Genomic DNA, 12,303 nt, shown 5'->3' with positions numbered 1-12,303 from the left:
AGGGTTCCATGGAAGCAGACCACTGACCCGACTACTGCCATAAGCCCAGAGAAAGAATAAAGAGAAAAGACAATAGGGGGTGAAAAGGCAGAATCAAATGCGCAGCCAAGGCAAATGCCATGCCAGGAAAAGTCTGAATTGCTACTTCCTACGCAAGGAAATGTGCTTTCTTCCAACCCCCCCCCCCCCCGCAACTAAATGCATGTTTCAGCACTTCCATCCTTTTTCTGCCTTTTCCCTCACACTTAACTATTTTAGTGAGAAGCACAGCAATTCTGAAAACAAAAGTTGTTTTGTTAACCAGTCTTGAATCCCCTATGAAATATAATAATACCTCATCCCCCAACCTCCAAGATCCATTTTTCCCCCTCATATGGAGATTATCACAGTTTGTAGTGATAACAGTTGGACATTCCCCAGCTAAGCAGTGTCTTAAACAAACTATGCAGGAGACAGCCTGCTGTTATTATAGGTAATTTTTGAAGCATTCTCTCAAGGGATGTGCATTTAAGCTGCTTTTAATGATGCACTTCGGCTCACTTCTGCAAACAAGTCCTCACACAGCCAATTTAGAAGCCTCAAAACACTCAAAAGCAAAGGCAAGCCCATCAGTTATGCTCGTCTTGTGTCTAGCTCACCTGCGTTAGGATACAGCAGAAATCCTGCCAAGAATAACTATAAAGACAAGTTCTTTCCAATATTCCTAATCATCCCTGTTCTGCAACTTGCTCCCTGACAGGCCTAGATCATCCAGCTTCTGGCCAGCAATTAAAAATGAAGATGTGTTGGCCGGGCGTGGTGGCTCATGTCTGTAATCCCAGCACTTTGGGAGGCTGAGGCAGGCAGATCACGAGGTCAGGAGTTCGAGACCAGCCTGGCCACCATGGTGAAATCCCATCTTAACTAGAAGTCCAAAAATTAGCCAGGTGTGGTGGCACGCGCCTGTAATCCCAGCTACTCGGGCAACTGAAACAGGTGAATTGCTTGAACTCGGGAGGCAGAGGCTGTGGTGAGCCAAGATGGCGCCACTGCACTCCAGCCTGGGTGACAGTGTGAGACTCAGTTTCAAAAAAAAAAAAAAAATGAAGATATGTTATGCTAAGTTTTCTACATCTTGTCAATAAAATGTCACCACTGACTCCCTTCCTTGGTTCCAGACACGGCTGTTACCTCCTGCAAGGTTACCAAAACATGCTCCTTACTGCCTGAGCTCCCTGAAGGACTACAGTCAAGGCTGCACATTTCTCAGTAGATTCCAGGCACTACCTTTACCCCCAGAAATGCAGGAGTTTCTTTTTCTTAAAATTTCTTGTTTTTATTTCAATAGTTGTTTGGGGAACAGGTGATGTTTGGTTACATGAATAAGTTCTTTAGTGGTTTCTGAGATATTGGTGCATTCATCACCCAAGCAGCAAACAATGTACCCAATGTGTAGCCTTTTATCCCTCACCCTCGTCCCGCCCTTTCCCCACAGTCTCGGAAGTCCATGGTATCATTCTTATGCCTTTGTACAGGAGTTTCATTTTAAAACACTCCACATGCTGTCAGACATCCAGCAATGTTTCCTTCTGGAGCCCCTGCAACAATTAGAAATGCATTGACCCCAGTTGCTTTCTTCTCTGACTCTCCTCTGGCCCAGCATGCTCTGAAGTTCATGAACGTCAGAGCAGCGTTCAATCATGTCTGAGGAGGCTGATACCTAGAAGACAACTTGAGATTCCCGAATTCAGACTTTGAATCTTCTGCCAAGTGCACAGCGAAGCCCTCACTTAAAGAGTCCAACCAAGTGATTTGCTCTCTGCTTCTCCTTCCTCACTAAGAGATACCCTTTTCTTTCCTAAACCTCTCCAATTAAAACGCCCAACTCCGATGGAACAGATTGGAAGGGAATGAGCTTTTGTTTGGGGAGCGAGAGGAGGATTAAGCATAGAAGCAGTAAAAAGTACCACAGGTAATTTTTCAAAAGCCTTTTCACTTTGCCAGAAAAATCACTGTTGACAAATGTGAGTAACACATAAACCTCAACAATTCATCAAGGGGGATATTAATTCAAGTGCTGTTTTCTTCATTATTGATGTTCCAAAACCTAGAAGACTGATATATATGGCTGTCAAGGTTGCAGGGTTTAAGCCCATTTTTCTGTGAACATTTTGATATAACGGAATGCAAAGCACAGCAAAGTTGGGAAGGCAGAAGCAGCTCTCAGCGGGGACAATGAATGTCTACATAATTTGACAGCAGCCTGTCTGCGCATATCACAGGATGTGTCTTTGTATGTCTATGCATGTGTTTGAGCAGGCACCACGAAAAAGACAGAAGAATAAAGGGGCACATCACCATGTGTTAAACGAAATTCATATGAGGACTTGAAAAACTATATTATAATATTCATATAAAGTTTTAAATGGCGAGGTATGTGCACACTTGGCTGATTTAGGGTAAATAGTTCTAATCACTCAGCTGACAAACATGAGTTCAGTCTGGAAACATTTTTAGCCCATTTTTATTTTAATATGTCTGCTTGGTCGCATATCCTGTACTATGACTTTACAGACATTTCTGAGCCTATCGTAGACTTAATTTCCTGTGATAAGAATCACGAAGGTCATCTGGGGGAGTTTTCTTCTCTCAATACCAATAGTGCCTTCAAGGTGAGGGGAAGGGTTAGTACTCTTGAGCAGCTGTACTAAGCAAGCCTTTTTATATTCTGGATTCTGGTGCTTTGACATCTGGGGCCCTGCTGATCCTGGAGGGACAGCCCTCCCACAAAGGGTGAGTCAGTTCCTACAGATGGTAAATACCCTGCCTGGGAGCACGCCTTTCAAATGCAAATCAACCAATCCAGAGACAACACCCCCAACCACCTTCCTCATGTGAGGCTCACACTTCAGGCCACTATCCACCTGCCCTCCCCACGCCAGGGCCAGGTACTTGACAACTCTAGACAGCTCCTGTACCCTAGAGCCTGTTGAAATTACTCAGACTAGCCAATCCTAAACCTGTTTACCCTCCCTCCCCAGTTCCTTACCCTGGAAACACACTAACAGCTCCTGTCCAAGTTCTCCCTTCCTTCCTCTGCCTCTTAATGGATCCCAGCGCTTCCCCACGTGGCTCTGCATTGCGTGGTGTGCCCCTTTCTTTTGGGAACCATGAGTAACACACTATCTTCTCAATGGCAATCATCTCCTAAACTGTTGGTCTCAGCAGACTTGAAAAATAATGAAACCTATGTTTTGTAAGAGCAGCACCTCTGCCGGATTGCAGCTGGAAGAATAATTCTGAAGAACTCTCTGCTGTGGCCTAAAACAGTAAAACCACATTTTTGCAGCTTTTCAGGAACAAGCACCCTTCAGCAGTGCAAATTGGCTTGAAAAAATATTTAAGGGGTTGGAATGACTTGCAATTTAGCAGAAGCAAGACCCTGTCTTATAGCACTGTGATGGGAGAGTTTATTACCACCTTCCCCAAAAACACACGCGATACACCTGTGCACGCATATGCATCAAACCCGTAAAACAGAACACCTTTAAGACTGCCCAGGCAGGATGCTCCCTCCGGTATCTTGGTAAAGTGACAATGATCAGCCGTGTCTGAAATTTGCCCCTGGGGAGCTGCCTAGAAGCCCTGACTACTTGAGCTTGATGTTCTAACTTTGCCAGGGCTCCACTTCCCCTTTGCGGGTTAAGAACTTTAACCTTGGAATCCATGGAACTAGCGAGAGTCAAGGTGACTTTCCCCCCATGCCCAGGCCCCATCTGGCCAGGCTGCCTCAGCCCACTGGTCACTTTTGGATCACTGGACAGACAGTGATAGAGGCTGCCCAACAAGACGAGGTCTGATGTCAGGTTCGAAAGTGACAGGAAACAGCTCCTTATATGGCCAGGATGAACAAGCATAGGGTGGATAGTTTGGAATTGAGCAGTCTCCTGACATGGATACATTTCCCCTATTTTGACATTTTACCTATGGCCAACCTTGCTACCAAAAGAAACACTATATGAACCAACAGATGCCCAAGATGGTCGGATCTTGGAAACCCACATGAAAGATGTAATAATGCCTGTCTTCTCATGCCTTCTGAGCAATTCCTGTTCATTGTCTCTGTACCCATAGAAAACTCTGAACAAATTAGAGGTCCCAAGAGATCACACCTGATTTCAATTCTAATGATGCGCTACATCATCTGCATTCACTTGGTAAGCTACAAGCTCTGCTTTTCAATTGTCAGCACATAGTCTGAATGCGGGGAATAGAATGCAATCAAGCACAAATCACAGCGTCTGGACGTTAGAATCTGTTTTGAAAGAGGAATGGTCATAAATGGAAACTGATTTACCAATTCAGAACTCTATTACATCTTGGCCAATGGAAGAAAGTTAAGACCTAAACTTGTCCAGTTTGACTGTTCAGTCAACTATTCCCTGTACATGTAACTGAAATGAAGTTGCATTTATTTCCTTAACCTTCTTAAAAATGCATCACAAACTAGAACTGGAACGACAGTTAACACTCCCCCCACAGGATAAAAACGAGTCAAATCTAAAACTGTAAAACCATGTACTGAACTCAATTAACAACAGTAATGCCTTTTCTGGAAAAAATTCTAGACCTACTTCAACAAATCAAAAACCAGGAACACAGAAAATGAATCAAAGACCGTGGAATGTAAAGAGGGTCCAAGCATTTTCATCCGAATAAAAACATAGACTCATTACTTATCCAAAGAAGGAGTGAGTTAACTACTTACCAACACCTTGTCTTGATTTTACTTTCCCAAATCCAAACCATGAGAAATCTGAAAACCACAACAAAACATAAAATAAACTTCGAAAGAGAAGTAGAAACCGGAGGTGGTCAACACTGTCCTTGGTCAAATAATGCAACAAACTCCCCCCGACAAAAAATAAATGAATAAATAAACAAACCACTTGGGATGAAAGCTTCCTATCAAACACCTGGAAACTAACGCTTGAATTTCTGTGTTAAGATTTATTTCCCATTCAGAGAACACGGAGACTCCAATCAGATAAGAGAGAGCAGCCTGTCTAGGAGAAAAATAGCCACAACCCAGGGTTTAGGGCTCTGAGCTGTTTTCTTTCTTTCTCACTTTCTTTCTTCCCCCTTAGTGGAGAGATCATTGCCTTGTATTGAATCATCTGACAGGGAAGCTGCAGGGGTGAAGACACACACAATGCATTTGACAAATGCACTACGGTTCTGAACCACAGCAATGTGGGAAAATAATAAGAGAAAACAGATCTTTTTTGAAGCTGAGACAGACGGTAAAAAAAAGGAGCACAAAATCCCGTGGGAGAGCAGACACTTGGGCTAGATAGTTTAGGAGGGAGGGACAAAAAGATCTTAATTCTACACAGATTCTTGCTCCTGACTTGCTGTGTGACGCTGGACTGTGTACAGCTGTTCTGTGCCTCTTACAACACAAGGTCCAGTAGGCACGTGTAAGAAAATATCTGCCAAACATCTGGAGAGCCTCCCGTGAATAAAGCCACAGTGAAATGTCTGCTTGCTTCCTGAGCCCAGCTATTTCCTTCTAGGTAATTTCCCTGGGTTCAAAGTTAATTCCACGCAGTGGGGAAATCCCTGAATATGAGGAAGATAAAGGGAATGGACCCCAAATCAGTAACTGTGTTTCCCTCCTCTTTCATAATTTTTACAGGCATTTTGGATAATTAGCTAGCTAAATTGAAGAGAAATCAATTTAAGTGAACAATGCACAGAAAAGCTCTTTGCACACTCAAAGATGACTTAGGAGGCTGTTGTCATGACGATTGCTCAAGGGTAAATGCAGGCTTTCCCTCCCTGGTGTCCTACAACTTCAGCCCCCAACTTCTAAGCTGAAGTTTACTTCGGATCGATATTTTCCTCTGAATGCTTCCTTCCAGGTTTTAGAAGACGAGATGGAGGCCTGGCCTTGAGCCAAAGCCAAATAAAGATTCCTTTGCACAGAAGACAGTGAACTTCATTCATTGGAGCTGTTAGTCTAGGGAGGCAGAGTCCTGCCTACGGATTTCTTAGTTACAACTAACCCCATTTAAAACAAAGTGTATTATCCCACTGGTCATCTTTTGTTTTCCTATACTTGTTTGATTTAAACACTTTTTATTAAACCACAGATTGAATTGTTTAAGCCTAGTTTTTTTCACTTAAGTAATTTTTCAACGTTACATTCCCATTTTAGAGAGAACCCACCAAAGGGCAATGCCATCACAATCCCTCACTGATTGCACATTTCAGATTATTTTTGATCATTAACTATAATAAACACAACTGCAATGAACATCTTTACACATCTTAAGTGCTCCCCTTCTCTTGTTAAAAATAATTCCCTTAGATAAATTCTAGAAATTGAATTACTCATTCAAAAAGAATGAATATTGTGAAAGTTCTCAATACAGGTTATCAAATTGCTACAACACTATGCCAGGTCTCACTGTCACCAACAGTATTTGAGAGGGTAAAAGGGTATTTTTGAGCTCTACCCAATGGGAAAACTAAAGAGGAACAATTTCCCCTTACAGGGATTGCTGAATTCCCCACCGTTGGTGTGGCTCCACCTAATTGGGAAGAGACCTGGCTAATATCCCCCTCCCATCGGTGTCCCATGAAACCATTCACACCTCACCTCTCCCAAGCTGGAGTTTTGCACAATGAGAACTGCAGATATACAGAAAATAAGAATTCCTCTCACCTATGAAGTCATTACAGTTCACTGAGTGCCTCCACTCACCCACTGGGCACTTCTTCCTTGGTCCTCAGCCAAGCTTTGTTTACATGAGAAATTATCCTATGCTTATTGATGAGGAACTGAGACTCAGGGAGGCTGATACACTTAGCAAATCTCTCAGCTTGTGGTGACCGAGCCTGGATTCATATCTTCTGATGTCAAATCATAGTGGGTTTTTTTTTTTTTCATTCTTTTTTAGTTGCATTTCCCATGCTCCAAAATCACCAAAATTAACCGAATTTTATAACAGTATAATTAGAATTCAATTTTAAATATAGAAAAACACTGTAAGTAGTTATTCATTCTCATTTATTTATTTATCAGGCAGAACAGAGCCTTCAAAGAGAAATGAGCTGCAAAGCAGCCCTTAAGAAGCTGGCCGGGCGCGGTGGCTCACGCCTGTAATCCCAGCACTTTGGGAGGCCGAGGCAGGAGGATCATGAGGTCAGGAGATCGAGACCATCCTGGCAAACACAGTGAAACCCCGTCTCTACTAAAAATACAAAAAAAAAAAAAAGAAAAAAAGAAAAAAATTAGCTGGGCGTGGTGGCAGACGCCTGTAGTCCCAGCTTCTCAGGAGGCTGAGGCAGGAGAATGGTGTGAACCCGGGAGGCGGCGGAGCTTGCACTCGGTGGAGGATGAGCCATCTAAGACGTAAGTTCAGAGTGTGGGAGCTCAGAAAAGAAGCCTCTATTCCAATGGAGGATTGGAAGGGGGCTCAAGAGAGAGGGCTCAGAGGATTTCTAGAAAATAGATTAGAATTAGCCAAGAATGGGAAAGAGCAGAGGAAAGAAGGCTGACTGCACTCAGAATCCAGTTCTGGCTAAGGTGAGAAGTGCTGGATGTGTCCAGAGGCTGATGCAGCTGGAAGGTGGGTGGGGAGAGGGAACTGAGAGGTACAAGTAAGGGCCAAGTCAAGAGTTTGGATATTGTAGTGAAAATTGCACAGTTAGGCTCAAAAAAAAAAAAAAAAAAAAGAAAAAGAAATCAAACTCAAGCCAGGAAGTAACATTGTCAAGATTAATTTTAGAAAAATCATTTTGGCTGCAGGGTGAAATCAGGATTACGGGAGGAAAAAACTGAAAGCAAGAGATTGGTTAAGGAAGTTTTTAGAGAAATCAAGGCATGAGAGAATTGTGGCCTGAACTGGGAATTTGGGAAGGGGAAGGTGAAGGAAAGGAGATAACTGCAGGCATATTTAGGGACAGTAGCAGAACTTGGTGATTGACTGCAAATTGAGGGGAGTGCAGAGAGAAAACAATGAAGGTTTCAGATTTGGACAATTAAGTATATGGTTATGCTGCCCACAGAGTCCCTAAGGAACTTAGAAGGAAAATAGATTTAGGAGTCAAACTGAGAACATGGGTTTTAGCCACAAATTTCAAACAAGGTGCCTATGTGAAGAAAATGGAAAGCAATACCCTCAGTTGGCAGGATGGTCTGAAGCTCAAGACACAGGCTTAATATCAAAATTCTGGAGCCCATAGATCAACCCGAGAATGGAAACTGGACTCTCTACCTAGGACTCGTTTCTCATTTGGGCCTATACAATGTCCTGTCTTACAGGCACAAATGAAGGAGCACCCAGCTGAGGCCAACTTTTCACAAAATTATTCTTAAATTAATGAACTATTTCTACGTTCTGTTTAAAATTAACTCAGTCATTATGTAGGAGAGAATACAATCTTCTTGATCATACCACACACTTCCTTGAACATTTAACAGACCAGATACAGAAAGGTCAGGCTGGCACCTCTTCCCTAGAAGCTGTTATGCATTCAACAGCTCTTTCTTGATGGATTTAAGCAGTCGTCTTAAAACTTTAACACTAAATTTCACAAGCAAAATTTTCCCACAAGGCCAAAAAGAAACAATTTCTCAATTTCCTGTGATGTTTCATCCATGGGGAGTAGAGTCCTGCCAAACCTTCTTTTATTTTCTGTTTAATAAGAGAGACTTTATTCACTCCAAAATAAAGGGCTCCTTCAAAAGTAAATGTAGCTGTACTGAGCTTAAAGAATCCCCTCCTTTTGGAATGTAGACCAAGAAAGACTCTAAATTATGAAATTAACCAATTAAATCCATCTCGTGTTGAAGAAAGCTCAACATTTTCCCTGACCGGAGAGAAGGAATATAGGAAAAAATAGCATGTAAACACATTAACAACTCTAAGATGGAATTCAAATTAAATAAAATAAATGGCAAAAAAAAAAAAAAAAAATACTGCTTTTTAAATTTCTCTTAAAGGAAAGAGCTAAAACGTAGGGGGTTGAAAAGGAATATTTATGATGTAAATGAGAGAATCAGAGGAAGGAGCTGGGAACAGGCAACATGGAAGAAACCTGGCCTTCCCTGGAGGTCCTGAATAGCTCAAACATTAAACTTGAGGCTTAGAAAGGTTCTGATCTCAAGAGAAAACAGCTTCTGGATATTTTTAAGTTTCAGAAAAATCATTTTAGTATGTTAAGAGAAAATCAGCTTTCCTCCCTTCTAACGCTGAAGAAATTAAAATTTGCCATGTTCTCAAATGAATTTCTTTATGTTTTGAGGTAAGACTCACCACCCTCCACCCCCAAGAAAAATGACTTTACCATTGTCATGGAATCAAATGGTAAAATATGATTTACTAATAAAAATGGACTTCACCTCCAACTTCTTAGGACCACACCCACTCCCTAAAGGACGTTTGAAAGAGGAGTCTCTGGGCTGCTTTGCTTCAGGGAAAGGATGGACCAGAGTTGAGTCCAGAGTAGATAGGCCAAGTGCTTGCCTGAGTAGCCAATGAACTGTCACATCTAAGATCTAGAATGACTGCTCATTGGAGTGAGAGAAAATGAACACAAAATTCGCCTTGTTGACAGTATCATCATCTCCCTTTCCTACTGGCACATAATCGGGGTGAGTAATAGTGTGCTTCAAATTAATTCCAGTTCCTCCGGGCACAGAACAGTGTAGTTTGGGGCCAAGTTTCCACTTCAATTTGATCTTAATCTTTTACTTAAGGACATACCCTTAATAAAAGAAAGTCCCATCTCCACAGTCTAGGAAGAGGGCTTGCTTTGAGTTAAACTGGTTCTGGAAATCATGACACAAAGGGTATTGTATCCTCCTGACCAACCTTCACTTGGCTCCATCCCTTGTCTTTCATCAAACTTACAATGTGAGGTATTTCCACTGTTCTCTAAAAATGTAACATTGAGCAACTCCTATGTGACAAATATAAAGAAAAATGTGTGTATTATGGCTGAACCTCCTAACTGTTCCTGAAATTTGTATTTCCGGTTTTCCCCAGCCGCTGGGTGGGGAAAACAGCTACACCATATTTCCCAGCTTCCCTTGTGGTTAGTTGTGGGCAGATGGCTAAATTCTAGTCAATGAAGGGGGAGCAGAGCAATGGGTCCCACTTCCAGGCCTTGCCTCTTAAGACTTCCTCTGTGTTCTCCCTTCGACCTGGCCAAAATGAAGATAATACCTAGGGCAAGCTTGGAAGTTATGACTTGAAGATAGCACGGGGCCGTTTCAAGGAACAACGAATTCTCCCAGTATTGTTATGTGGGCGTAGACAGCGTAGAACACATCTCAGAGTCTTTCTACCAGAGGGCCAATGAAGTTGAGCTATCTTTCCTTCCATTCTCATCCACAAACAAAAATATATGTTTGAACTCTGATCCACTTTGGGACTTACTTACCACTATAGAGAGCCTACCCCTACTAACAGATGTAGGAAAAAAAACACAAAAAACATATGCTTGAGGTTTTATTAACTGACTCCATGACTTCCCAACCTGTCAGCACACATTTAAAATTGTGTGTCAGTGCACATTTGCATTTTCCTGGAGAGGAGATCCACAGATTTCATCAGATTTTCAAAGAGTTCTCACCCCCAAATGCTAAGAACCACTTCAGTACATATAAATACCCACAGAGACAAAGATATAAATGTGTATGCACTCTGCGTTTGTATTCTATTTACTTCTGTTCTCTATCAACAGTTGAGTCTGGAAACTGAAAGGCATCTATTATCTCTCACCTAGATTTCTTCAGTAGCCTTCCAACTTAGCTCACTGCTTCATTCTTGCCTTCCCCTGATCTGTTTCCCATGAGCTGCCTGAGTAATCATTTTCAAGTATAAATCAGATTATTGCATTCTCCTGCTTAACATCCTCCAAAGATTTCTCGTTGCATTTACTACAATGACTTCTGATCCTTACTACAGAGTCTCTCACGACAGGGCCAACCTCCTCGGCCTTCCCCCTCCCTAGCCTCATTCCCCATGAAACAGCCCAGTGTTCTCTTTCCTATTCCTGCTCACTTTGCATTTTTTCATACCTCTTCCCAGAATCTTCTTCTCAGGCTCTTTTGTTTTGTTTTGTTTTGTTTTTTGAGACGGAGTCTCACTCTGTTGGCCCAGCTGGAGTGCAGTGGCACAATCAGCCCACTATAACTTCCACCTTCTGGGTTTAAGCAATTCTCCTGCCTCAGCCTCCGGAGTAGCTGGGATTACAGGTGTGTGCCACCATGCCTGGCTAATTTTTGTATTTTTAGCAGAGATGGGGTTTCACCATGTTGGCCAGGCTGGTCTTGAACTCCTGACCTCAAGTGATCCGCCAGCCTCGGCCTCCTAAAGTGCTGGGATTACAGGTGTGAGCCACCGCACCTGGCCCTCAGACTCTTTTTTGTAACTACTTCTTGTTTTTCAAGTTTCAGGTCAAATATCACACTATCAGAGGGACCCCAACTTCACACTTTAATCAGAATTTCTCTGAACCCCTTTCCACTCTCTATCATTTCATTCTTCTCAGTAGGCACCCATATGTGACCTTTTTTTATTGATTTATTGTTTATTATCTGCATCCTTTTCTAGAATTTGAGCTTCAAGAAGCCAGTGACTGTCTTAGACCAGCTCCCCTAGAAACAGACCCTGACTAAGGAGCCATGCAAAAGTAGTTTACTAAGAAGAGATCCCAGGAAGCACAAAAGGAGTAGTCAAGAAGTGAAACAAAAAGAGGTAGGAAGCCTGTAATGCATACATTATCCAGGGGGTTGCACTGTGGACAACTGGCGTTCAAATGCCTGGGGAACTTGGAGTGATGGAGTAGAATGAACCTTAGAGTTATCCCATCCCAAAGGTGAGGGTCATTTACCCTCCAACTCCCACCTGTCATTGACTGGAGGCTTCCAGCAAAGAGAAGGTCCTTTTTTGTTTGTTTGTTTCTTTCTTTCTTTTTTTTTGCGATGGAGTCTCGCTCTCTTGCCCAGGCTGGAGTACAGTGGTACGATCTCGGCTTGCTGCAACCTCCGCCTCCAGGATTCTCCTGCCTCAGCCTCCCCAGTAGCTAGGACTACAGGCGTGTGCCACCACACCTGGCTAATTTTTGTATTTTTAGTAGAGACGGGGGTTTCACTGTGTTAGCCAGGATGGCCTCGATCTCCTGATCTTGTGATCCACCCGCCTCGGCCTCTCAAAGTGCTGGGATTACAGGCATGAGCCACCGCCCCCAGCCCAGAGAAGGTCTTTATGCAGACTCATGAGTGGTTGCAGCAAGACTCTGCAGGCA

The 12,303-nt window shown here is 42.8% G+C and overlaps 1 protein-coding gene across 19 annotated transcripts in view; it reads right to left on the bottom strand.

The window, feature by feature from the left end:
• NTRK2 (neurotrophic receptor tyrosine kinase 2) overlaps window positions 1-12,303 on the bottom strand; it is a 365,115-nt gene that overhangs the window by 160,966 nt on the left and 191,846 nt on the right. For 10 of the 19 annotated variants that reach the window (XM_005582046.5, XM_074017735.1, XM_015437337.4 and 7 more), the window contains one exon: window positions 4,748-4,795. The exons of the other annotated variants lie outside the window; for them this stretch is intronic. In XM_005582046.5, coding sequence (XP_005582103.3) covers window positions 4,748-4,795 — 48 coding nt within the window. The remainder of the gene's footprint in view (window positions 1-4,747; window positions 4,796-12,303) is intronic. 19 annotated transcript variants of the gene reach the window in all.

This window comes from Macaca fascicularis, chromosome 15 (assembly GCF_037993035.2).
Source record: "Macaca fascicularis isolate 582-1 chromosome 15, T2T-MFA8v1.1".
Classification (NCBI taxonomy): domain Eukaryota; kingdom Metazoa; phylum Chordata; class Mammalia; order Primates; family Cercopithecidae; genus Macaca; species Macaca fascicularis.
This window is presented reverse-complemented; position numbering and strand designations above follow the sequence as displayed.